Genomic DNA, 25,207 nt, shown 5'->3' on the forward strand with positions numbered 1-25,207 from the left:
GTACCTTCAAAGATAGGCTCATCGAGAGCGTTCGTCTACTTATCAGTAACTTCATCCCAATCGCCTTCACTACTGTGATGAAGACTCTTGCTTTTTTTACACTCTTGATCTGTAGCCTTTCGGGGGAATTCTTTGGGACCTTTTGATGTTGGAGTATCTAGGGTTGTATTTTATTTAATTTAGTTTTTACTAATTTTAGTTGATTTAGGAATATAGGTATAATAGAATTCTTCTTTTACTTGTATAAAGACTTTAGGCTAGTCATGTTCTATTTAGGAATAGAACACCGATTTTATTTAAATCTCTTGTTAATTATTCTAATTGTATTGGGCAACTAGAAGTAGAGTTTTATTAGGATATGAGACTATAATTACTACAAAATAGGACCTTTAGGCTTAATTATTATACACATTCAAGTTCAAGTTGAGAGTTAATAAATAATATTTTCTTAAGTAGGGTGCTTATTTCTTTAAGTTCTTTTAAAAGAGTAAGAGGTTTTAGTGTCTTTGACCTAGCCAACTAAAGCGAGATTTTGACTATTCTTCACTTTAGTGTCAAGATTGGTGGTTCACCTTAGTGTAGGGTCTTTTAAATGTAAATTGTTTTTCCCAGCTTTGGATGTATTGGACATTGCTTCTAATGAATTCTCTGGTGAACTATCCATTGATTCCCTTCAAGCTACTCAGTTAAGGTCGCTCAGTATCGGTGGGAATAAATTGGAAGGGAAGTTGCCAAGGTCATTAGCCAATTGCACAAAGCTTGAAGTATTGGACCTTGGAAAAAATATGATACATGACACGTTTCCTTTGGTTGGAAAAATACCTTCTTTGAAGGTTTCGTACTTCTAGGGAATAAATTTTATGGCACGATTCAAGTTTCTGAGGCTGAAAATGCTTTTCCAATGCTACGGATATTGGACCTTGCTTCCAACAACTTTTCAGGTGAGTTATCCATCGAGTTTTTGCAATGTTTGAGAGCAATGATGGTAAGGATTGATGGCAACAAAGCAAAGCTAGATTATATTGGAGAGGAGGACTATCAAGACTCCGTGACAATTGTCATCAAAGGACTGGAAATGGTTTTAGAGAAGATCTTAACCATTTTTACTTGTCTTGACCTTTCCAATAATAGTTTCCATGGTAGAATACCGGATGAAATACAAAATCTCACATCACTCATAGTGCTAAACTTATCTCAAAATAGCTTCTCTGGCCAAATTCCATTAGCACTTGAGAACCTAAAAGAGCTTGAGTCTTTGGACCTTTCACTGAACAAATTCTCAGGGAAAATTCCTCCGGAACTTACAAGTCTAACTTTCCTATCAGCATTAGACTTGTCTTACAACAACCTTGAAGGGAGCATACCAGAAAGTAACCAATTCAACTCATTTTCCAATGATTCTTATCGAGGGAACCCAAGATTATGTGGGTCGCCTTTGACAAGGAAATGCAATGAAGTTGGTGTTCGACTACCACCTCCAGGGGAAGATGCAGATTCATTGGTAGATGGTATATCTGATTGGAAAATTGTGTTGATTGGATATGGATGTGGATTGGTGATTGGGTATGTATTGGATATACAGTGTTGAATGAGATGGGAAACAAATGGCTTGACAGTTGCAGGAGGAATGGGAAAATGAATCATAGAAGATCTAGGTGATTTCATCAAAATTCATTTTTCCAAGTCGACTGGTAAAAATTTTCTTTTGAAACTTCGAAATATATTTGAAATTGAAAGGATATTATTCGAATTTTTGAACTCATAATATCTCTCCTTGCAAGGTTCACTACCATATCATAAATTTTCTTCTTGTAGCATTGACAATCATTATCAATGACTTTGTTACAATTTTGCAATACGGGTATTTGAAACAAGACATGGCATGTAGAACAGTGACCGGGCCTACCTCTTCAGTTCCAGAACAAGAGCAGACATCCACTAAGAACAGAATAATCTTAACAAACCAAGATCAAGCAAATATCTATTGTCGTTGTATAGGAAGCAAACAGGTTATCTCAAGGTATGTGTTTCTATTTCCTAGATAATAAGTTTTCCCAAACCTTTCATAGCTAATTTCCTTATAAAAGTTTCTTTATCTTAGTCCAATATAATCATCCTCTGTTTCTCTGTTCTACACTCATATACAACTGTTTTGTTGTAAGATCTAGAGCTACAAAATTTCAATCCTAAGTTGATATCCATTTAGAGTAGTTGACTGCACAAACAAATGAAGGCAGTGCAGTGCAACTTATCTATTACTTCATGAAATTGCTGCTTCAGCTCCATTCTTTTATTTCCAATCACAAGCAAAAGATCTTCTTTCCCTTTGTTTCAACTCATGCCAGATATTGTGGACCCTTTGAAGAAATGCCTCTTCAAAGCCTGCTCACTTCGTTCTCAAGTAGTCAACTTGATGATCTATAAACCAGGAAGGTTGTTAAGCCTTCTGCAATCTACAATTTAACCTATTATAAGTTTTGGCTCAGCATTTATGTTTGCAAGTTTTGTGCAGGTTAAAAGGATATTTGATGACTTGAGGTTGATGAAAGTCTCATTGGACGGAGTGATTATACATGTATAAAGTCATTATCGCAAGAGGCTTCTGCTACAGCTATCTTTTCCATGTAGCCTTAGTTCTTGTTTCCCTGAACTGATGCTTAATTAAAATTGTAAGTATCAAAGCAAATTAATTTATTCTCATCAAAATGGTGATTATAAAATTTTAGAGGCAAGAAGAAAACAAAAGAGACAATAACGTTGGAGTTCACGCTAAACATGTAACATATCGATAAAACTACTTTTAAGGGCCAAAGATTACTGATCTTGATGGAAAAAACCCATCGAGTTTAAGTTTAGGTTGGCTTTGTGATTTCACTAACATTGTTTTTCTTTAATGCAGAAAGTAATGTTCTCTCCATTGAGCAAATTGGTCATTCCCCTGCCTCCTCCAAAGAATGCTTTCTCTACTGTGGATGTTCTTTCCAAATTGGAGTGCTCTTTAAATACTATCACGGGCTTTCTTAGATGTGCCCACCCCACTGAAACTCTCAGGCGTTGTAATAGGTCAAGGATATTGTACAAGCAAGTGTCATGGACTCTGATTTGATCAACCAAAATCTTGGCTATTGTGGAGGTTATGAGTTGTAGCTGATTCTTGCAAGATTAATTCTGCACTGCTACCTGGAGATGGAAATGCTACTTCATGTGCAGAAGATAGTGATAGAGTTGGTTGGCATCTTAGGAAAGCTGTGAATATTCTTGACTGCTATAAAAGGAACACAGTTTTTAGATCCCAGGGGTATGTGGGTTTGTTTTGCTGATGACACTGAATGTGTAGGTGTTTAGTTTTATTTAGTTTTGTTGGGCTATATTCTTGTGATCAGCTCCTCTCGGGGTTGCTTATTTGTAACGTTGCTTTTGTGTAATTCCCATTTTTTATTAACAAATTGAGATGTTTTTTCCGAAAACAAAAACGGTGTGATTCTCTCCTTTTTTGGGATTTAAACTCTAAAAAAAAAAGGTAAGTAGAAGCATGATACTAACAAAATTGTTTAGAATCATCTTGAAGGAGCTCATGATTGAATAATTGAACGCAAAGTGATGTAGTAGGAAAAGAGATTATATGTCGATGGATAACCTCCTACAGGACATTTAAGGACCAATAATTTCTAGTAACTTTTTCATTTCATCTAATTCAGTGTTTGGAATTCAGATGTCAATGGTAATTGAATTGATAAAAAATCCTTTAAGATAGCAGATGGCTTAGATGAAGCCATAAATAGATAGCACATTGATTGAAAATAAATAAAAAGAATACATTCATTGTCTAATTACCTATACTCATTTGATGGACAGGTGAATTGTAGATTTGGTTTCACTCATTGCTAGCATCTTTCTTTGTTAACTGGACAAGAACATATGCAGTTATGGCTTTCTGCAATTTGCAATGAACCTGTGTTTAGTTTAAGGTCATCATTTATGTTTGGAAGTTTTGGACAGAGCGTCTCTACAACTATCCTTCTAAAGTAATCTTAGTTCTTGCGCCCTTCAGGGAATGCTTTCTATGAGGTTGGAAAGTATCAAATGTCATGGAGACATGGACCCTGATCTGATCAAGTTGAATTCTTGGCCACTGTTGAGGGTTGTCAAGTGTGTTAATTCTCACAGAGTTGACAATGCACTACTAGCTGCAGGTGGAAATGCTACTTCATAAATGGGTGAAAGACGCTAACATGGTTCATTGGCATCTTAGGAACGCCATAAATAATCTTGAGTTATACCAAAAGAATAAAATTTATACCATTCAACAGCTTGTGGAAAAATTTTGTATGTACATTACAATTTTCAGCTGATTCTTTATATATCACTGTCTACTCATTTATACCTATTCAGCTATCTGTTTAAATTTTTAGTTTTAGTTTCTTTTTTAGGTTCGGACCCTGCCTGGTGTTCTGTGTATGGGTGGGAGTTTGCTGATTTTTTTTTGTAAGGCTGATGTGATTCAACTATGGCATCTTTGTTCCTTTCAGTTTTTTGGAGAGTTCATGTTTTGTATTCAACTATGGTGCTTTTCTGGGTAGCTTCTGTTTATGGGACTTGTTCCCACATTTTTAAAGGTCTGGCAGTTTTGACCATTCTCTGCTACTCAAGACAAATTACTTATTGAGAGAAAAAAAAAATTCAACAACTTTAATGATAAAATGCAAAGTTAGTTCACATTAATTGCTTGGTTTAACCAATGTATTAAATTAGGAACAATTAAGTAGTTAGAAATAATCATAAGATTATTATAATCTTTGTTTCACTTTTCAATGCATAATATCAGAGGCCAAGTCTCAACGAATATCGAATTTGAATGGCATCGACAAAACTTATATTTGTAAAAATCAAAGGTTTTGCTCCTGCTAGTAAAAACATTATTTTCTTTTAGATTAAAGTCAATATGAAAATTAATTTTGACTCTATTTTAGAGAGAGACATAATTTTTCAAAACCATTCGAGGGTTTATATGATGTAACCAAATATTCTACAATGCAATTATTTTCAAAGGGTGTCTTTCACTACTTTACTGTACATGTTTCTTAAAAGTACAATAAGGGGCAAGAATCATCCCATTGCTTTTGAATTAGTCCAGACGTGGTTCACACTTTATAACATATATTTTATATGAAGTTTTTTTTAAAAAAAAATTTGAATTTCTCCTTTCTATTTTTAATTGTTTATGGTAATTCATATGAAAATTTTGATTACCAAACTGATTTGATTTTGAAAATATAGGTTAAATATGAATATGAAGTAATTAGATTTGTCAATATATTTACAAAATATAAAAAATAAAATTATGCATTTAGTTATTCATAGAATGAAAGATGAAGAAATTTTAATGATAAAGTTAATTATATTCTCAGGCTTTGCCATGGAATTACTATACCAATCAAGAACTGGTAGAACTTGTACATATTCTCTGACTGGTGTATACACAAAAATATCTTTTTGTATGGGTGAAAATTATGGCAGTGAATTGTATTGTTTCACTTTTTGATGCATAAAATCAAAAGTCATGCCTTAACGAAGATCTATATATTGAGGTTCAAGAATTTTTTTCTTCTCAAAAAAAAGAAATCTCAAATTTTTAATATAGTCAAGAAAGCATATTTTTAAAAATCAAAGGTTTCATTTTATCTAATATATGAAAATTTTGATTACTATTAGGTAAACCGATTTGGTTACGAGAACATACTTAAATATGAATATGAAGCGATTTGATTTGTCCACATATTTGTAAAATATTAAAATAAAATTATGCATTAAATTATTCATAGATTGAAAGATGAAAAAATTTAATGGATAAAATTAATTACAGTCCCATGCTTTGCTGCAAAATTGCCGAACTGGTTGAACTTATTCTTGTACGTAACAGTTGCATGCACAACAATGTATGTAGTGCAAAGAGTAAGTGCTGATATTGTACCCTGTGAAGTAAATGTGCATGAAATCTAATCCATAGAACAAAAGCATGAGAAGCAAGTTACGAAAGGTCGTAATTGGTTCAATGATGAAAGAAAACTATTAATTGTTCGAATTCCAAGTTTTTCTTTCACCATATTATTTTCAAAAAAGTTGAAAAGTTATTTATGATAACTTTATCAACAAAGTAATTAATTACCATCCATCAATATCTATATCTGCATCTATGTTATTTCAGTCAACTTTCTCAAGTTTCATAGATAAAAGACTTCATGAAGTGATTTGTGCAAAAAATTGAAAAAGTCTTCATTAGAGGACATGACATCTCGATTGATCCATTAGCATGTCTGTGTCTCATTTATTTTAATTTCATGGAATAACAATCTTGCAATAAAATTCTTCCACCTAATTGGATTCAAACACTATACAATAGGTCAAGCTCCTTTGTCAAACACGTTTTTGGAAAAATTCATCAGCTTTATGGAGGCAAATACAACTTCTCTCAACCATTCTTGGTCTTGTGGGATGGAATTTTTGGAACCCATATGCCTTATTCACTTGATAAGAGAGCCTAACCAAAGCAGTGTCTCAGTCTTCTCAATGATTTGACCAAGTCAAGTCCTCGCTGGTTTAATGCATGTGCAACAAGACTTTTCTTTGTTCCTTTCTCCGCCTAGTGGTAGTGCAACTGTTAAGAAGATCACTTTCATGGAGTAACGATCGGGCAAACGACTGACGTTGATTTGCATGATGCGAAGACTTGTATAAAGCAAAGACCAAGACATTCTCATATCATTTTCCTTCTGGGTCCACAAAAAATGGTTTCTCCATTGTAAAAGTTTGAGAAGAGTAAATGAAAGTTAGCCATTCTTTCTTTTTCCCTTTTCTATTGTTTTCTTTCTATGTTGAATCGATGTCATGAGATAAAGGCAGATAGAATGATAGCGTAATGTGAAGAGAGAATAATTTTTATATTATAAGATATGAGTCATGAAACTCAAACATTCGACGTAAAAGAAGAGTCACCATCGACTTTTTTTATTTAGATGCAATGAATCATCTAGGTGAATCTATTTTCCTAATGAGATCCTAGACTTGACTAGGTTCATTGAAAAAAATAGGTTCTAGTCTACAAAATAGATTTTGTCATCAATTAATTTTTTCCAACTCTATTTATATAGAGAGACATAATTTTCCAATGATTTTTTTTTTAAAAATACTCCTCATACATAAGGTGTTTTTGAAAATAGCCTTCTTCGTAATTTTAACTATTTTAGACCAAGAGAAATTAATTTTGGATAAAATTGCCCTTCATAAAACCGACCCATATGTTTAGGTCTGCTCCTCAAACTGACTTATATCCTTTGAGTCTTCTTTACTAGACCATTCATTTTTAGAGTATTTTTTGCCAGAAAGAAAATTTTTTAAACATTTTGAGCATTTTAGAGTGATTTTTGATACATGAAGAAAAACTTTTAAGCATTTTAAGCATTTTTCGCGAAGTACGAATATTCGTTGATTATGTTATTAAATAGAATATGATGTGTTGTTTGAAGTTATTGATTTTGTTAAATAGAATTTGGTAGTTCTTGTGGTTTTTAGGCATTGCATAACCGGCTTTAAGTATTACATGACTAGTTTTTAAACATTGCATTACTAATATTTAAATATTGCATGGCTGGTTGATAAAGTATTGTGTGGTTGGTTGATAGGGCATTATGTGATTGATTTTTAAGTACTGTATGACTGGTTGATAAAGCATTAGTGACTAATTTTTAGGCATTGCATGACGTAGGCATTGTGTAACTGATTTTTAATCATTATGTGACTAGTTAATAGAGTATTGCGTAATTGATTTTAAGTCATTGTCCAAAAATTAGTCACATAATGCCTACAATTCAGTTACACAATGCCTAAAAATCAGTCTCATAATGTCTAAAAATAAAAAACGTAATGCCTAAAAACTAATAATACAATGCTTAATAACTAATTGATTTGCCTGCTAGTAGTCAGGTTTAAGTTACCAAAGTCATACAGTGTTCTAATTTACATATATGTCTAATCAATTTCAACCCTTCAATTATGGAATTCTATGAATATAATCAATAAACTTATAAACCTAAAATACATACCTTGATGTCATCTCTACTTTTTGGGACAACGAGATAGACAATATTTGATAACAGAGAGAAATTAGGATTTAATTTTAAAATTTTATCTTAATGGCGAGATAAAAAAAATCGAAATCACTTTAATTTGTTTGAAATTTGTTAAAGGGCACAGCTGTCTAATCATGCTTAAAATTGACTAAAATAATTAAAGCTATAATGAAAGATATTTTTGAATAAGGCTTATAAAGAGGGTTATTTCTTATAATTTTCTCATTTGGGTTTTCTAAAACCATTAGAGGGTTTATATGATATAACCAAATATTCCACGATGCGATTACTTTCAAAGCGTGTCTTTCACTCGTTTGGTCCACACGTTTACTAAAGCGGGTATGATTATGGATGAACCATCTTTGCATTATTTGTTATCTCCATCGTACTTAATTTTAGTGTCAACAACGTACAAAACGGGTATGGATCATCCTATTGCTTTTGACTAGTCAAGATGTTGATTACATTTTTTAATATATAAAGTTTTTTGGTTAATTGGATTTCTCTCTTCTATTTTTTTTAATTGTTTGTCTAAATATGAAAGGCCTCCATTACAAGGCATGACATCTGAACTGATCCATCGGTATGTCTCTGCCTTATTCATCTTGATTTCAGTAAATTGAAGATGTTTGGAAATTTAAATTTAAAGATTTTTTTATTCATGATGTCGTTTCAAATCGTATAATTAAAAGTCAAGAATTTCGTAACATATCATCAAAATTTCCACTGCTTGTGCCAACTTTCTCATGTCTTATTCTTTCGTCATGTCCATCAATATTCCGTTTCTAAAGGTTGGAGTTGATAACTTGGAATATCTTAGATCGCTCATTGAAAATTATATTATTTTCAAAGAATTGAAAAGCCATTTATGATAACTTTGTTACAAGTTAATTAATTGGGACTGTTTATCAATATCTACATCTGCATTTAGGCTATTTTAGTGAACTTTCTCAAGTACTCTTAGAGATAAAGACTTCGTTAAAGTGATTTGTGCAAAGAATTGGAAAAGTCTTTCATTGTAAGACAAAACATATGATCAGCAAGTCTCTGCTTCATTCATTTTCTTTTCATGGAGTAACAATCATGCAATAAAAAAGTCTTTCACTAAATTTGATTCAATTGCTATACCATAGCACAAGCTCATTTGTACAAACACGCTTTTTGAAAAATGCATCAGCTTTATAGGGGCAAATACACCTTCTCTCGACCATTCTTGCGCTTGTGAGATAGAATTTTGGAACCTATATGCCTTATTCACTTGACAAGAGAGCCGAAGGCGGGTTCGAAGCACGGCCTGATAAAGATTACAAGGATGATTATTTTAATTTAGTAGAGAGGGGTGCATTTTGTCTGTTACAAAAAATTCCATGCACTATATACACTTACATACTTAATATATTTCAAATAGGAGAATAAATGTTGATATCGTGTACATATTTGAAAGCGTATGTATGGATTAAAATAAAATTCACTATCTAGTAAAAGATTTAACAAGTATCTTACTGACTACGAAACAATTTGCAAGTCGTTTTATACTTCTTTTTCCTGATTTACAGTGCTTGTAGCCACGATTTAAACTATATGTTTTGCCCTACTATGGTTTCCTTTGACAGTAAGGCATCAGTTTTATCATCAGAGCAGATTCAATAGATTGCTCGAAGGAGGGTATCTCCTTTATTCAGACCAAGGTACGTCTACACTTGATTTACTATTGTCTAGCTTCATTGTTAGCCTGTTATATGTAAGAATCCATGGTATATTTACTATTTACCTTCTCAAATTGTATATTTAAAAGTGAAGAATTTTATAATTTACCATGAAAATTTCCACAGCTTTTTCTTTCTCATGTCTTATTCTTTGCTTGTGTCCATCAGTATTCCGTTTCTAAGGGTTGAAGCTGATAACTTGGTATATATTAGACCGTTGATTGAAAAATAAATTATTTTCTCCATAAGATGTAAACATCCATAATTGGAAAAAGACTTGCATCACTCTTACTTTTTCAAAATACCTACTGCTTCACAATAGGACACTTTTACAGTGGAAGAATTTCTAGGAAATTTCTCAAAAAGCGAATGCGTGTGCAACAACCTGGGAATGAGACGTAAAGCAAAGCAGGAAACACATGTCAGGGGCAAAGATTAGAAAACCAAGTATAAAAACTAATTTGTTCTACAATGAGAAAAGAAACTTTCTCTTCCTTTAACATTTTCAGATTAAATGTTCACATTATAATTCAGGAAATGATTCAAATTATATCTTATTTCTTTCATTTTATTTTTTTACATTAAAATTTTTTAGCTTCTTGTATTGTTGATGTTTATAATTTTTAATATATATATTTTTAAATTCACAAGACATTGGCATGGGCCATGGATTATGAACAGAAGTACCAATTGATTAAAATTATATCTTGGATTGGAAATGTTAATAATTAAAATTATATCTTGGATTAGAACAGCTAATAATCAAGAAACCTAGCTATCTGATGGAAATTTAAAAATAAAACTAAAAAGGAAAAAGCAAAATGGTTTACTTGGTATCTTTCTCTGCTTAGTGGTAGTGCGACTGCTAAGAAGATCACTTTTGACAGAGTAACAATCAAGCAATAAAAAAGTCCTCCACTTAATTTCATTCAACTGCCATACAAAGCTCAGACTTTTTGTACAAACACGTTTTTGGAAAATTGTATTTGAACCTATCTATGTTAAAACAACTAGCATTAACGATGGTGTAACAATGTGAAGTTGTCTATAAATATCCTGTAAGGGAAATCTAAAACTCCACAAGCCACCTATCTTCCTTCATTTTGTAGCATGCAAGCGAACATGAAGAACCTTCACATCCTTTCACTCTTTTTGGCTACCTTCTTTCTCCTGTCATGCTCCTTGACTATTGTGCTGTCACTTAGCCCATCTCAGACTCTCCAGAGCCAATGCCTTGATGACCAGAGATCTGCTCTGTTGCAACTGCAACGAGGTCTTTACTACTCATTTAATTTTACTTTTTCTTCCAAAGCTAAGCTTTGGGATGTCAACACTAATTGTTGCTCTTGGAAAGGAGTTACATGTGATGCTCATGGTCATGTGATTGGGCTTGATCTCAACTACAAAAACCTTTCTGGCAGCTTTCACTCCATTTTTGATCTCCAATATCTCCAATCGCTTAATCTTGCTGGAAACAACTTTAATATTACTCTGGTTCCATCTCGATTTGATAGACTTGCAAATTTGACTCATCTCAACCTTTCAAAGTCCTGTTTCAATGGCCAAATTCCAATGGGGATCTCATACTTAACAAGGTTAGTCTCTCTTGATCTATCTTATCAAGATTCTTGCTATTGGAGGAATGATCAAAGCATTGGATCGTACGGTGATTATTTTCCTTCTCTAAAACTAGAGAAACCAAATTTCAAGACTTTAATCAAGCATATGAAGTCTCTCACAGAACTCTATTTGGATGGGGTGAACATTTCAACTCAAAGTACTAACTGGTGTGAAACCATGTCGTTAGCACTTCCTAAGCTACGTGTGTTAAGCATGTCCGATTGTGGTTTGACAGGTTCATTTTGTTCGTCTCTCTCAAGACTTCATTTTCTTTCGAAACTTAACCTCAACAGTAACCCAATCTCTTATTTGCCTCACAATTTCTTGAAAATTTCCTCTCGACTGGTTTCTCTCAGTCTATTTAATTGCAATTTGAGTGGGCATTTTCCAGTCGAAGTTTTCTTATTGCCCAAAATGCAAAGCATTAATATTTCAAGAAATGGAAATGTTAACGGTCAGTTGCCAGAATTTCCATTAAATTGTACCTTACAAGTCTTATCACTCCGTGGAACAAGCTTTAGTGGAAAACTACCCGAATCCCTTGGTAATCTTAAGTTCTTGACAATTTTAGATCTCTGTGGCTGCAATTTCTTTGGACAGGTTCCATCAGCAATTGCAAATCTCACAAACCTTGTGAAATTGAAGCTATGTTCTAATAACTTCAGTGGTTTAATCCCTCCATTCCATAGATCTGGAGTTCCAAATCTTGAGTATCTAGATTTGCAATGGAACCACTTTTCTGGGCCTGTACATTCTTCCATATTTACCCTCCTATCATTGAATACCTTGTATCTTGGATCTAATCAATTGGTTGGGAAAATTGATGAGTTCCCCAATGCATCTTGCTCGTTGCTGCAAAATTTGGATTTAAGCCATAATTACTTAAGTGGATCAATCTCAAAGTTAATCATTCAATTCCCAAGGCTTGAAGGACTTGGTATTAGTTACAATAACGTTGGTTCTTTGAAGCTTGACATGTTCTCTCAACTCAAGAACTTAAGGTATCTTTACCTTTTCAATATGAGCTTGTCAATTGGAAGCGACAACAAAAGCGTCACTTTTCCCCAATTAGAGGAGCTAAGCCTAAGGTTCTGCAACCTTACTGAATTTCCGGAATTCATCAAAACACAAGACAAGTTGGTTTATCTAGATCTTTCTAACAACCAAATCCGTGGTTTTGTGCCCAATTGGTTGTGGAAGAGCACTCTTCAAGGGTTAGACCTTTCTTTCAATGCGATTGATTTTCCGAAACAGTTTCCACGTGGTGATGCAAACTCCTCTATTCCAATGCTGCGGTGGTTGGCTTTACGATCGTGTAATATAAGTACATTTCCAGAGATTTTAAAAAGTCAAGATAATTTAGAAGATCTTGACCTTTCAAATAACAAAATAAGTGGTGCAGTACCACACTGGGTGTGGAAAAAAAGTTTGTGGCAACTGGATCTTTCCAACAACCACCTTTCATCTTTGGACCAATTATCCAACCAGTCTGTAACTTCTTCACAAGGCTCTTCCCCAAGACCTATTTGCAATTTGAGTCAACTTGACTATTTTAATGCCTCTTATAACAATTTGAGCGGCTCAATTCCAAATTGCTTGGGCAATATCAACGCTCTTTCTTTGCTGGACTTACAAGGAAATAACTTCACCGGATTCTTACCAACTTTTGTAAAAGCAGCCAATTTACAGATCCTCAAAGTTAATGAGAATAGATTAGAAGGGAAGTTGCCAAGATCTTTAGCCAAATGCACTTATCTCCAAGTTTTGGACGTGGGAAACAACATGATGCATGACACATTCCCTTTTTGGTTGGAGAAACTGCCTGCTTTGGAGGTTCTCGTATTGCGAGAAAATAAATTCTATGGTCAAATTAAACGTTTCAAACGTAAACTGTTTTTCCCAGCTTTGGATGTATTGGACATTGCTTCTAATGAATTCTCTGGTGAGCTATCCATTGATTCCCTTCAAGCTACTCAGTTAAGGTCGCTGAAAATCGGTGGGAATAAATTGGAAGGGAAGTTGCCGAGGTCATTAGCCAATTGCACAAAGCTTGAAGTATTGGACCTTGGAAAAAATATGATACATGACACGTTTCCTTTTTGGTTGGGAAAATTACCTTCTTTGAAGGTTCTCGTACTTCTAGGGAATAAATTTTATGGCACGATTCAAGTTTCTGAGGCTGAAAATGCTTTTCCAATGCTACGGATATTGGACCTTGCTTCCAACAACTTTTCAGGTGAGTTATCCGTCGAATTTTTGCAATGTTTGAGAGCAATGATGGCAAGGACTGATGGCAACAAAGCAAAGCTAGATTATATTGGAGAGGAGAACTATCAAGACTCCGTGACAATTGTCATCAAAGGACTGGAAATGGTTTTAGAGAAGATCTTAACCATTTTTACTTGTCTTGACCTTTCCAATAATAGTTTCCATGGTAGAATACCGGATGAAATACAAAGTCTCACATCACTCATAGTGCTAAACTTATCTCAAAATAGCTTCTCTGGCCAAATTCCATTAGCACTTGAGAACCTAAAAGAGCTTGAGTCTTTGGACCTTTCACATAACAAACTCTCAGGGAAAATTCCTCCACAACTTACGAGTCTAACTTTCTTGTCAGCATTAGACTTGTCTTACAACAACCTCGAAGGGAGCATACCACAAAGTAACCAATTCAATACATTTTCCAATGATTCTTACCGAGGGAACCCAAGATTATGTGGGTCGCCTTTGACAAGGAAATGCAATGAAGTTGGTGTTCGACTGCCACCTCCAGGGGAAGATGCAGATTCATTGGTAGATGGTATATCTGATTGGAAAATTGTGTTGATTGGTTATGGATGTGGATTGGTGATTGGGTTATGTGTTGGATATACAGTGTTGAATGAGATGGGAAACAAATGGCTTGAAGATCGCAAATGGAATGGGAAAAGGAATCATAGAAGATGTAGGTGACTTCATCAAAATTCATGTTTCCAAGGCCGCAGGTAAAAATTTTCTTTTGAAACTTGGCAATATTTTTAAAATGGAAAGGATAGTTGCTGCAAACTAGGATATGCTCTGAATTTTCTAATCTCATCTTATTTCTCCTTATAAGGTTCACTACATATCATAAATTTGATCTAGTAGCATTGGCATTCATTATCAATGGTTCGGTTACAATTTTGTATTGCAGGAATCTGAAACAAGTCTTGGCATGTAGAACAGTGATTGGGCCTACCTCCTTAATTGCATAAGAATAAACATCTACTAACAACAGAATAATCCCTTGCTGCTGTATTAGAAGCAAACAAATTGTATCTAGGTATGTGTACCTTATGAGGTTTTCCCCAAACCCGTTATAGCTAACATCCTCCATAAAATTTTCTTCATATTAATCCATTATCATCATCGTCTGTTTCTCTGCTTATGTACTCACATATAGACAAACACAGCTGCTTTGTTATAAGCTCTAGAGCTATAAAATTGCAATACTAGGTTGATATCCATGTAGAATAGACCTTGACTGCAAAAAAAATAAATAAAGGTAATGCAATGCAGCTTTTAACAACTCGAAAGGTATGAATGGCATAAAACCTTTCTGATGGTCTAAAGCTGAAAGAACTACATCTTAACATATTATGTGGACTTCTTTCATTGATTCAGTTTAATTTTTTAAAAAGAAAGAGGTAAAAGCTTCTTATGAAATGCACATTCTTTGGTAAAAAAGAGTAACTTCCTCTTTGTCATTTTTCAGGACAATGATTTGGGATGATACTTGGTCTTGTAGTTCGTTACATATTGCACAGAAAAGAAAGCATACATAGCTCAATACCTTGCAGAAAATGATATGATTTCTAAGTAAAGGCTTCCACTGATCTGTTACTTTATGAAATTGCTACTTTAGCTACATTTTCCTCTGTCCAGTCACATGAAAAGGACGTTCTTTCCCTCAGCTTCAACTCATTGCACGTGAATGGTGGGAATGATTTTTTGAAACTGAAAACCAGCCAAAGCAGGACATAGACAATTTGCATTGGGTATCTCAAGTGGTCACTCACCATAGAGCATCAACAAATGATTAATTTGAGCAATGAAATGCAAGAGATGCCAAAGGACCTTGGTTGTTTGTGATTCAGGTAAATCATTTTCATAATTTTTTGTCTATTTAGTATACAAAAAAGAGCTCAATGTTACAAAGCCAAATATGCACATTTATTTCTCAAGCATTGCTCTTTGCAAGGTTTATGGTATCATAATTCATATAACACAATCTCTTTTTTTTTGGACGCAGCGAAATTATTTATGTAAAATTTTCCCTTCTCCTCAGACATTTAATCCTATTTTAGTTGCAAGGACCAAATTTCATGGCATCTTCGCAATCAATCAGTTTCTTTGAATGAATTACATTTGAGGTAAGCCTTAGTTTACAATTTATGATACCTGAATGGGAACCTTGTCTACTGGATATTGGAACACCAACTTTCAGACAACAGGAAAATAATATCATTTTTGGAACTAATGTACTGTGTTCTTGTAAGGAATGGATATGGTTGTTAACTGAGGAAATTTTGAAGTTGCAAAGAGTATAGAAAATCAATTTATGCAAGTTATTATGGACCTTTTGAAGAAATGCCAGATCATTTTTAGGTAGTCATTCTCAAGTAGTCTACTTGATGATATAATGAACCAGAAAGGTTGTTAAGCCTTTTGCAATATACAATTTAACTAATTTTGAGTTTTGACTTAACATTTATGTTTGGAAGTTTTGTGCAAGTTAAAATGATTTTTGATGAATTGGGGTTGATGAAAGCATCATTGGACGGAGTGATTATAAATGAATAAAGACATTGCTGCGAGAGGCTTCTCTTAAAACAATGTTGTTTATATAGGCTTAGTTCTTGCTTCTATGAATCAGTGCCTAATTAAAAAAATGTAAGTGTCTAGGAAAAGTAGTTTATTCTCATCAAAATGGTAATTGTAAAATTTTTGAGGGAAGAAAACAAAAAGACAGTTTTATTGTAGGCCATTCTAAACATGTAACATATGTATAAACTACTTTTACGGGCCAAAGATTTCACTTACTTTTTTTTTCTTACATGCAGATAGTGTTCTTTCCATTGAGAAAACTGTTCATTCCCTTGTTTCTACCAAGGAATGCTTTCTATGCTTTGGATGTTCTTGCCAAATTCGGATGCTCCTTAAATGCCATCACAGCCTTCCTTAGCTGTGCCCAACCAACTAAAACTCTCTGGGGTTGTCGTAAGTCATGAATACTCTACAAGTAGGTGTCATGGACTTTGAGTTGATGAACCTGAATCTTGGCCATTGTAGAGGTTGTGAGTTGTATGTCGATTTCGCAAGATTAATATTGCATTGCTACCTAAAGGTGGAAATGTTACTTGTTGTGCGAAAGATAGTGATAGAGTTGGTTGGCATTTTTGGAAAGCCATGAATATTCTTAAGTATTACAAAAAAATCATAAAATTTGTAGATCCTAGGAGTGTGTGGGTTTGTTTTGCTGTCGACACTGGATGTATAGGTGTTTTGTTTTACATAGTTTTGCTGGGTTATTTCTTTGTTATCAACTATTCTTGGGTTGCTTGCTGTAGGATTGCTTTGTGTAATTCATTTTTATTAACAAATTGAGGAAGTTTTTCAAGAAACAAAAAGGGTGTGCCTATCTCTTCTTTTGGGGATTTTGACTCTAAAAAAATGTTTAAGTAGAACCATTACACTAACAAAATGTTTAGAATCATCTAGATATTTAGCAACATGCATGCAAAAACAATGACTGCAAAGTTTTTTTTTTTTTGAAAATTAAGGATTTCATTGATTAAACAGGGAATCAAGAGTTTCCTGACAAGTACCCAAAAAAAAATGCTATTCCCAATAGCATATCATCTTAAAGATCATGATCCTCAAAAACTCACCTGTAAGATCTGACAATCATATACCCAAAAAATAAAAAAGAAACATACCCCTGTACCCTTCCAATACACAGCCAAATGAGAAACAAAAACAACTTTGGCACTGCAACAGACCCATAAATCATCCATCATTCCTACCACATTTATCAACAAAATAAAGACCCAATATACACAAAAGCAATCTATCCCCAGGCCTTCATCTCATAGATCAAAAAAATTCAGAGAGTGAAAAGATCAAACCTGAGTCTTGGTGTTGAAGCATTTGAGACAGACCGAAAACCTGGTATTTGTGCATTTCATTCCACCATACTCTTCCTACTCAAAAACACAAAAAAGCTCATCTTGTCGTTGAACCTGGCCTTTTACCCACCTAACAGCAAGTTGATTCTTTTTATTTGTACAACTAATAAAAATCCTCAAGACATCAGAAGGCTTAATCTTTCCATTTGCCACGATAGTTTAGATGAAATATATGAATTAGAGACATCACAAAATAAACGGTAGTAGTAAATAAAAATTATACCAATGCAACTATAGTTACTTTTAAAATCTTTTAAAATATTATGTAAAAATAGTTTTTTAAAAAATTAATTATTACATTTAAAAAATTACTCATATTTGTCATGTACATAAATTTTGAAGTTAATTTAATTTTTATTTAAAATCGATTGAGAATATTATCTTTTTAAATATATATTTATAAATAAAAAATTTAAATATATAAAATAAATAATTAAATAATTTTAAATTTTAATTAACAATTTGACCTACATGATTTATGTGAATACAATATCAAAACTCATTAAGGGTCGAATTAATCGAATATAAATTATATAAAAAATATAAAGTGATGTAAAACTAATATAGTTTGTGGTCTTTTCCATATTTTTAGTTTTAATCTTACCTAGATTTGCATGAAAAATGAAGTATTTCGTATATATCTATAAAAAAAATAACAAAAACCCAAAAAATATTTTTTAAAAATTCTTTTATAGCATTCAAGCCCAAAATATAGTAATCCCAAAAACAAAAAAAAAAACATTTTGAAGTGTGACTGAACTGCTGACGTGGCAGCTTTTTTTTATAAGTTAACGATAAGCCCCCGCCCCCCTCCCCATCTTCGTTTCCAGCCTCCTCTTTTATTCTCTTCGGAATTCAACTGTGAGTCCGAAACTGAACCCTAAACAAAATTTAAAGGAGTAAATTAAAATTCCATATGCTAACTTCAATTTTCTGTTAAATTTTTCAAAGGAAATGGCGACTGCAACAATGAGCTTCAATTTGGTGGGTGCGTTTAGTGGACTTTCTCTATCAACCAGCTCGACGTCGTCGTTTTCGAAAGGCGAACTCGGCTCTATTCCCAAAACTGCGACCGCTTCCTTCCCGAGGAAGTCTCCGTTCCGTCTGACGATCGAATCGGCGCACAAGAAAGGAGCCGGGAGTACTAAGAACGGTCGCGATTCCAGAGGTCAACGACTCGGCGTCAAAATCTTTGGCGACCAGGTGGCGAAGCCCGGCGCTATTATCGTCAGGCAACGAGGAACCAAGGTGTGAAATCCTCGAAAAGTTTCTCGAATATTTTTTTTTTGTTTGTTTGTTCAATTTTATGCTTGGAATTGTTAAGTTTATTTAATTTTATGTTGGGTTTTTTTTTTTTGGATTAGAATGATAAAGCTTTTTAGCTATGACAGCTTACATCGAATGAGATTTGGATTTCTTGATCAGTTTCATCCAGGGAAAAATGTGGGTCTTGGCAAGGATCATACCATCTTTTCCTTGATTGATGGGCTTGTGAAATTTGAGAAGTTTGGACCTGACAAGAAGAAGGTCGAATTTTTTAAAACACTCTGACACGAATTCATGCTCTCAGAAGTTGATTATGTACCTGAAGCTGACATGGATTATGGGCTTATTGTGACTGACAGGTGAGTGTTTATCCGCGAGTAGTTCAGCCTGAGAATCCCAACAGCTACAGAGCGAGGAAGAGAGAGTACTTCAGGATGCGCCGCGAACGCAGCAAGGCTAGGAAGGAAGGAAGTCTTGCTCAGCCAGAACTCGTGCTTGCTTCTGCTGCTGATGCCTCAGATAGCAACCCTGTTTGCTGATTGAAACTGCCAACCTACACCTATTCTTTTACTTTTGTATTGGGTCTATATTTTGGTCCCTCTGAAAGTGTACAAACTTGCTGTAACCATTTTGCAAAATTTGTTGTCTAGTTTCATTTTATAATCTTGTGAAAGTAGGAAGATAACCTTTTGTGTATGTTTGGCATTTGATTTTTAAGTTTACTAACTTTCCTGATGTGATATTGTTAGAGCAACTTAGCCTATGGAGTTTACAACTTTCATAACGTGGAGTAAAATGGGAAGATGTCTTGACATTCTTACCATGCATTAACCTATGGTAGACTCAGCAAATGCAGCTCCATTCATCTAACCCCTGGCCATTGCTAAATGATACTGACATTCTCCATTGCGGGACTGCAGCTCCATTCATCTGACACCTTCCTAATGCTAAATGATATTGATATCATAGTTATCAGAATAGAACTGGATCATAGTTATCAGAATAGAACTGGATCATAGTTATCAAAATCGGGTTGACTCGATGATCCGAGACTCCACCCGACCTGATTTTGATATTGTTTGTTTCTGCAATTCATCCAGTAAAAACTGGATTGGCAAGTTTTGTTTAAATTGCATTTAAGGCTATAACTGACTTAGCCATTTTTAAGATTACCTATTTTGGTGGTTGTCATTTCCAAGGTGAACGCTATGTGAACAAACGAGTAAAACATACCACAGGGATGCATTTCAAAGGACAAGGCCAAAAACTAGACATCATTTTTTATTCTTACGATAAGCATTCTGAGGGTAACATCTTAATTACATAACATCGATATAGAAAAATCAATATAGAAGAGTGTGCACCCTTTAATCGTTCGAAAAAGGGATTAAATGCAAGTACAACCTAAGGATACCCTTGTATTATAAAAAAATTACGGATTGGAGTTGGATTGGCAGTGCAGCAAGAAGTGCATGAAACATATAATTCATTGGACCAAAAGTCTTAAGATTGTACCAGCTTCAACAAGATTCTATTACAACATTAACATCTAAACCATTTTCAACAAAAAAGAATATAAAGAAAACCCAAGTCTGAAATGAAATTAGTCCATGCACTCACATGATGTATCTCTCAATCTAAAGCATGCAGATCTTTCTTTTCTCCCCGTGCTAAAAAATTGTACCAATTCCCATCCTTCCTTTGAGTCAGTAGCATGGTTCCCTTCTGCAATTTGAACAAAAGATTAAGAGTAAGCATGATCCCCCAAAACTATCAAACACAAGTACAAATAAAATGTGGCAAATTATAGATCAAAGCACAATAATCAATAGATGGAGATGTTTGTGATGTATATTCTCAGAGAGTCTTATTCAAAGCAGAGAAACTAATGTCTGTATCAGTTTGTTAAGCTGCCATTATTTTGGTTTATCTTGAGATGGATGCCACAGAGCTAAAGGATTCAAAAACAACTGCACCTAACATATTCGATACCTAACCCCATATAATCCATCCATTTGACATGGAATATCATTAATCCTTTATATCTATGACCAAGAACAGTTTGACCAAAGATGATCTAACTTCCCCATCTTCTAAGCTTGCTCCTCCTTTCTCATTCTTTTACCTAAAATGTGAATTTCGACCACTCTATTGAAAATTTGTGAAAGCAAAATTGGTGCTTGATGACCATTTATGGTGCAAACTCTGAGCAAAAAGAAGTTGAGCTAAACATCCTCTGGGACTATAGGATTTCGAAAACTTCACCTAACAGATTCAATAGCTAACCCCACAAAATCCATCCATTCGACATGTAATAGATCCTTAATCCTTTATGTCTATGACCTTGATAAGCTTGACCAAAGATGATCTAAGATATTGCCCGTCTTCTAAGCATCCCTTCTCATTCTTTTACCAAAAATGCAAGTTTCAACCACTCTATTGCTAACTAGTGAAAATTAGTGCTTGATGACCATTTTTTGCTGCAAACTGAGTGCAAAAAGAAAAAGAAACAATTGCGTGGAAAAGTTGTGCTTAATATCCTTGAAGGTTTTGAAGACAAAATCACCACGAAAAGAAAGGATTTTTCTTCTCTTTCTTATTCTTTAACTATGAAACAATTGTTTAATCATTCTTTCTACATAATACTGACCCCTAAGATGCAAAGCAAAAATTCATCAATAAAAAATAGTTCTGTTTACTTAAACTGATTCATCTTCCTGGTTTAGCAAACCATTCAAAATCTAAATTCACATAAGTTTCAGTTTCATAGCGTTCAGACTTCCAAAATCCAGAAATTTCGTTTCACAATCTTTAATTTTTTGAAATAATTCACATAAATTTAGATTAATAACGCATCAGTGATAGATCCATAATAATTACGACAGTAACCTCAAAATAACATGAAAAATAAATTAGAAATTGAAGGAACCGAACCGCACCTAACCGGATCCAACAATAATGTTGTTAATAGGAATAAAAATGAGCTTGACGAAAAACCCTACGAATCCCATAACCACGAATCCGATCGCTGTACGGAACGCCACCTTCGTAAATTCTGAAGCCAAAAACAAAAAATGAATCCTTCAATCAGAATTTTGGTCGATCCACGAAATCTAATAATCTGAAAGAAAAGAAAAGAAAAAGAGAGAAAATTGGAGCAGTGAGTAACCTTTCCGATCAGGCTTGTGGCATCTCTTCACCAGACGAACACTGTCCTTAGCGAACTCCCTTAGCGGATCGAAAACTGAGTCAACTGCGTCCATTTTGCTTTTGTTCTTTTTCTTTTTTTGTTTTTCAGATTTTGCTTTGCCCTTTGAGAGAAAGTTCCTGACTTTATTTATGATCTGCGATTCATATATAAGATTGGGCGATTACTATTAGACTCAAATACCCCCCACTTGTTCATATGAAATGACAGATTTGCCCTTTTTGGCTGCAATGAAATTAATCTTTATTTTCTTGTTTATAATGAGGAAGATTAAAATTGTTTAAAAAAATTAAATTTTTGTTACATTTTCATTTTCAATTTTAATGAAAACTAAAAGCATATTTTTAATTCTAGTAGTATTAAAGCAATTTGTTTTATTATTATCACTTAACTAAAGAAAGTCATCTTATAGATATCCAAAAATAAAAGTTAAAAAATCTTTCAAAATAAATATTTTTATTTTAAATTTATTTTATTAATGAAATGATAATTTTTGATTTATTAATAATATACAAAATTTATATACTGACAACGTATCAAATATAAGTTTTAAGAAAAAAATTACTGCTCATGTTGCAAAGGATTCCTCAATATTCAACAAGGCATAAGTTTGTATGAAATCTATTACAAGAGATCCTAGATGCTGCATTTATAGCAATGCAATACAAATGAATGATCTTGAGGCATCAACATCAAAAGGGACATCAAAATTTTATGATCAATTAACAAACTTTTGACCTTTCGAAATGCCAATCAGATGAATCATCCATTGCATTTGCAGATCCTTCATTCCTTCTAGAAACTTGACTGTAAGCAATTTCAATATCGGTTGCAGAAGTCGCTGACAGGAAAATGTGGAAAGAACATGAGCTGTCTATCTCTTTGCCCCAGCTGGTGTGGAGTCGGCTCTTTTCTCATGCTGGACAGATCGAGGAACAAATGGAAGACCACGAGTATGACGGCGACCAAAGCTAACAGTTGAAGGAGAGGAGTCTGAAGTGCTTAATTTAGAGACTGCTGAAACAAGGCCATCCATCGTTTCATTTTCTACTTCCATCTTACTTGAAGCTTCTTCATCCTTCTTATGCATTGCTTGTTTCCGGTGGTTTTTCTGCCTCTGTTTCTTGGATGGATGTGCCTTCTTGAAGAACTCAAATGAAGTTGGGAATTTATGCTTGTCGACCAGATGCTGTTGCCGTCCTTTGTAGCTCTTGAACTTCAAACCACAACCTTCAACAAGGCATTCATACTGTTACACACAAAGATAGGAGGATAACTGTGTTAAACCAAATTATACTGAAGACTGATTAAAGTACATCAACATTGCGATTAACAAAAAACTACTAAACATTTCAAGTATGGAAAGTTGACATCATACGGATCTAAAAACAAACACATTCTAAGTCATGCTCCACTAAACAAATTAATAGTCCCTTCATCCTTCACAATTCTAAGTGTGACTAGCCCCCTTATCAGGAGACCAGATTGTTGTCAAGTTAATGTGATAAAGTAAAAAAAAAAAAACACATGAAACTACTTGAATTGTCTCGTCTGGAGCCTTATAGCTCTATACTCATTGCACTTACCCAATTGTGATCAAATTGATTCTTTAATAGAACAAAAAGAAAGGGAGAAATCCATTAAAAAATTTCCCAAACACCAATATACAAGTTGAATAGAAAAAGATACCATAGCATAGCCACGAGCAACTTTTGCTTGAAAGAAGGAATCATGGACTTCAGACACATGTATACTTAGCAAGCGAGATGTTGGGTAAACTCTAGAGCACACAGAACAAGAAGCAGTATGTCGAGCATTATAATGATCTTCAAAGTCCTCCAAAGAAATCAGTCGTGCACCACAACCAACAATCGGACAAAAGACACCCCTGCTCAACCATTAGTTGCAAAAATTAACACACAAACCGAACACTTAATTCCATAAACAGCATTCAACTTCAGAAGCTTTATCATCTTTCCCATATAACAAAACCTCCATTTCCATAAGCATTATGCCCCTATCACTACATAGAACCCGAAACAACAGCTATTCTATTATACATCATACTAGACGGAAGTCCAACCAAATCACAAAACCTTGACAAATTCACAGATTCATGACATATAATTTTTGAGGCCCTTTCAATCTATGTAAAAACTCTGCGTAGACTAGCTCTTTTCATGATCACTAACAACTAGTAATTAGTAAATTAATCATCAAATAATATAGTAAATTAGAACTTGCATATAGCAATAAAAGATAAAACCTGGCATCTTTATCTACCATCTTCTCAAGCTGATTTCTTTCATCTTCAGTTAAATCCAATGCAACCTGAATTTCACCCAAAAAAAATCTTTTGAGTGTTCTCTAAAAAATTGCACCTTTCTTCACTTAAATAAACTGACCAACCATAAACAGAAGAAGAAAATGACAAAATAATGAAAACCCAATCAAATTATAACTTCATAATGTATAATTATTCAAATTAGATCCTTGATTAGAACAGACAGTGGATGAAAATTGAAAAGGAGAAGGAAATGACCTGTTTGGCGAGAAGTTCTCTCTCGATGTTACCAGAAGAGAAGAAGGGAGAGTCGGGATCAAAACGACGAAGAGTCGAGGTCCAGTAGGGAAACGACAAGTCGTGTTGGCAGTCCACAACCATCGCCATGGCCACTAGCTAGCTTCTGCAGGTGAGAAATGCTGCCCCCTTTTTTTAATTCCTCCTGACCAATTTTTGAACGTTTTGATTTTGAACTTTGTTTCGGGAACCTTTGAGCAGAAAAGGCTTTGCTCGGGTTGAAAGAAAGTTCTATTGGGCCCATAAAAGCCATATAAAGTCTTATTATACTGGACCAAGAATTAGCCCATATAAATAATCATGGATCAGTGTCACTTACCAGAAGCCCATCTATTATTTTAAGTATCCATTGGCATGTGCAACGCTTTGTTTTTTATTTTTTAAAATAATAAGTATATAAAATATAAATATTTTTAAATTGTAAAATTAATTGCTTATAAATAAAAATAATTATAATTGAAAGATAACAATAGATAAAAAACAATTAATGT

General features: G+C 33.9%; 4 protein-coding genes and 1 pseudogene across 5 annotated transcripts; 3 read left to right on the forward strand and 2 right to left on the reverse strand.

Moving 5' to 3' along the window:
- Window positions 1-602: 602 nt before the first annotated feature.
- LOC110428004 (receptor-like protein 54) lies at window positions 603-1,659 on the forward strand (annotated as a pseudogene).
- A 9,266-nt stretch (window positions 1,660-10,925) lies between these two features.
- Window positions 10,926-16,879, forward strand: LOC110427841 (receptor-like protein 6). Of its 2 annotated transcripts, XM_021443463.1 has the most exons (4): window positions 10,926-14,439; window positions 14,628-14,756; window positions 15,189-15,570; window positions 15,726-16,879. In XM_021443463.1, the coding sequence occupies exon 1, from the start codon at window positions 10,943-10,945 to the stop codon at window positions 14,405-14,407; it is 3,465 nt and encodes a 1,154-aa protein (XP_021299138.1). In that variant the 5' UTR covers window positions 10,926-10,942; the 3' UTR covers window positions 14,408-14,439; window positions 14,628-14,756; window positions 15,189-15,570; window positions 15,726-16,879. The 2 variants fall into 2 exon arrangements, with proteins under 2 accessions (XP_021299138.1, XP_021299137.1); XM_021443462.1 differs by lacking the exon at window positions 14,628-14,756.
- A 1,607-nt stretch (window positions 16,880-18,486) lies between these two features.
- RPL27 (ribosomal protein large subunit 27) lies at window positions 18,487-19,662 on the forward strand. The gene is made up of 4 exons (XM_021443618.2): window positions 18,487-18,522; window positions 18,613-18,909; window positions 19,087-19,188; window positions 19,287-19,662. Exons 2-4 carry the CDS (start codon window positions 18,616-18,618, stop codon window positions 19,464-19,466), a joined length of 576 nt encoding a protein of 191 aa, XP_021299293.1. The 5' UTR covers window positions 18,487-18,522; window positions 18,613-18,615; the 3' UTR covers window positions 19,467-19,662.
- Window positions 19,663-20,396: 734 nt separating this feature from the next.
- Window positions 20,397-22,258, reverse strand: LOC110427956 (protein transport protein Sec61 subunit gamma). Its single transcript, XM_021443619.2, has 3 exons — window positions 22,097-22,258; window positions 21,867-21,982; window positions 20,397-20,652 (listed from the first exon to the last, which is right to left on the reverse strand). The coding sequence occupies exons 1-2, from the start codon at window positions 22,188-22,190 to the stop codon at window positions 21,867-21,869; spliced, it is 210 nt and encodes a 69-aa protein (XP_021299294.1). The 5' UTR covers window positions 22,191-22,258; the 3' UTR covers window positions 20,397-20,652.
- Window positions 22,259-22,671: 413 nt separating this feature from the next.
- LOC110427855 (nucleic acid binding / zinc ion binding protein) lies at window positions 22,672-24,882 on the reverse strand. Its single transcript, XM_021443485.2, has 4 exons — window positions 24,678-24,882; window positions 24,402-24,466; window positions 23,825-24,023; window positions 22,672-23,384 (listed from the first exon to the last, which is right to left on the reverse strand). The coding sequence occupies exons 1-4, from the start codon at window positions 24,804-24,806 to the stop codon at window positions 23,010-23,012; spliced, it is 768 nt and encodes a 255-aa protein (XP_021299160.1). The 5' UTR covers window positions 24,807-24,882; the 3' UTR covers window positions 22,672-23,009.
- Window positions 24,883-25,207: the final 325 nt, after the last annotated feature.

Source organism: Theobroma umbraticum, unplaced genomic scaffold, assembly GCF_002168275.2.
Source record: "Theobroma umbraticum cultivar Fairchild unplaced genomic scaffold, ASM216827v3 scaffold_239.0, whole genome shotgun sequence".
NCBI classification, from domain to species: domain Eukaryota; kingdom Viridiplantae; phylum Streptophyta; class Magnoliopsida; order Malvales; family Malvaceae; genus Theobroma; species Theobroma umbraticum.

What these genes read in the sequence shown, in the direction of transcription:
- LOC110427956 (XM_021443619.2), bottom strand. Translation starts at nt 22,190, where the DNA reads ATGGACGCAGTTGACTCAGTTTTCGATCCGCTAAGGGAGTTCGCTAAG. An exon ending in CCACAAGCCTGATCGGAAAG is followed by an intron (nt 21,983 to 22,096) that starts GTTACTCACTGC and finishes TTTTGGCTTCAG; the next exon opens with AATTTACGAAGGTGGCGTTC.
- LOC110427841 (XM_021443463.1), top strand. Translation starts at nt 10,943, where the DNA reads ATGCAAGCGAACATGAAGAACCTTCACATCCTTTCACTCTTTTTGGCT.
- RPL27 (XM_021443618.2), top strand. Translation starts at nt 18,616, where the DNA reads ATGGCGACTGCAACAATGAGCTTCAATTTGGTGGGTGCGTTTAGTGGA. An exon ending in TCAGGCAACGAGGAACCAAG is followed by an intron (nt 18,910 to 19,086) that starts GTGTGAAATCCT and finishes TTTCTTGATCAG; the next exon opens with TTTCATCCAGGGAAAAATGT. An exon ending in TTGGACCTGACAAGAAGAAG is followed by an intron (nt 19,189 to 19,286) that starts GTCGAATTTTTT and finishes TGTGACTGACAG; the next exon opens with GTGAGTGTTTATCCGCGAGT.
- LOC110427855 (XM_021443485.2), bottom strand. Translation starts at nt 24,806, where the DNA reads ATGGCGATGGTTGTGGACTGCCAACACGACTTGTCGTTTCCCTACTGG. An exon ending in ATGGTAGATAAAGATGCCAG is followed by an intron (nt 24,024 to 24,401) that starts GTTTTATCTTTT and finishes ATGGTTGAGCAG; the next exon opens with GGGTGTCTTTTGTCCGATTG. An exon ending in TTGCTCGTGGCTATGCTATG is followed by an intron (nt 23,385 to 23,824) that starts GTATCTTTTTCT and finishes TGTGTGTAACAG; the next exon opens with TATGAATGCCTTGTTGAAGG.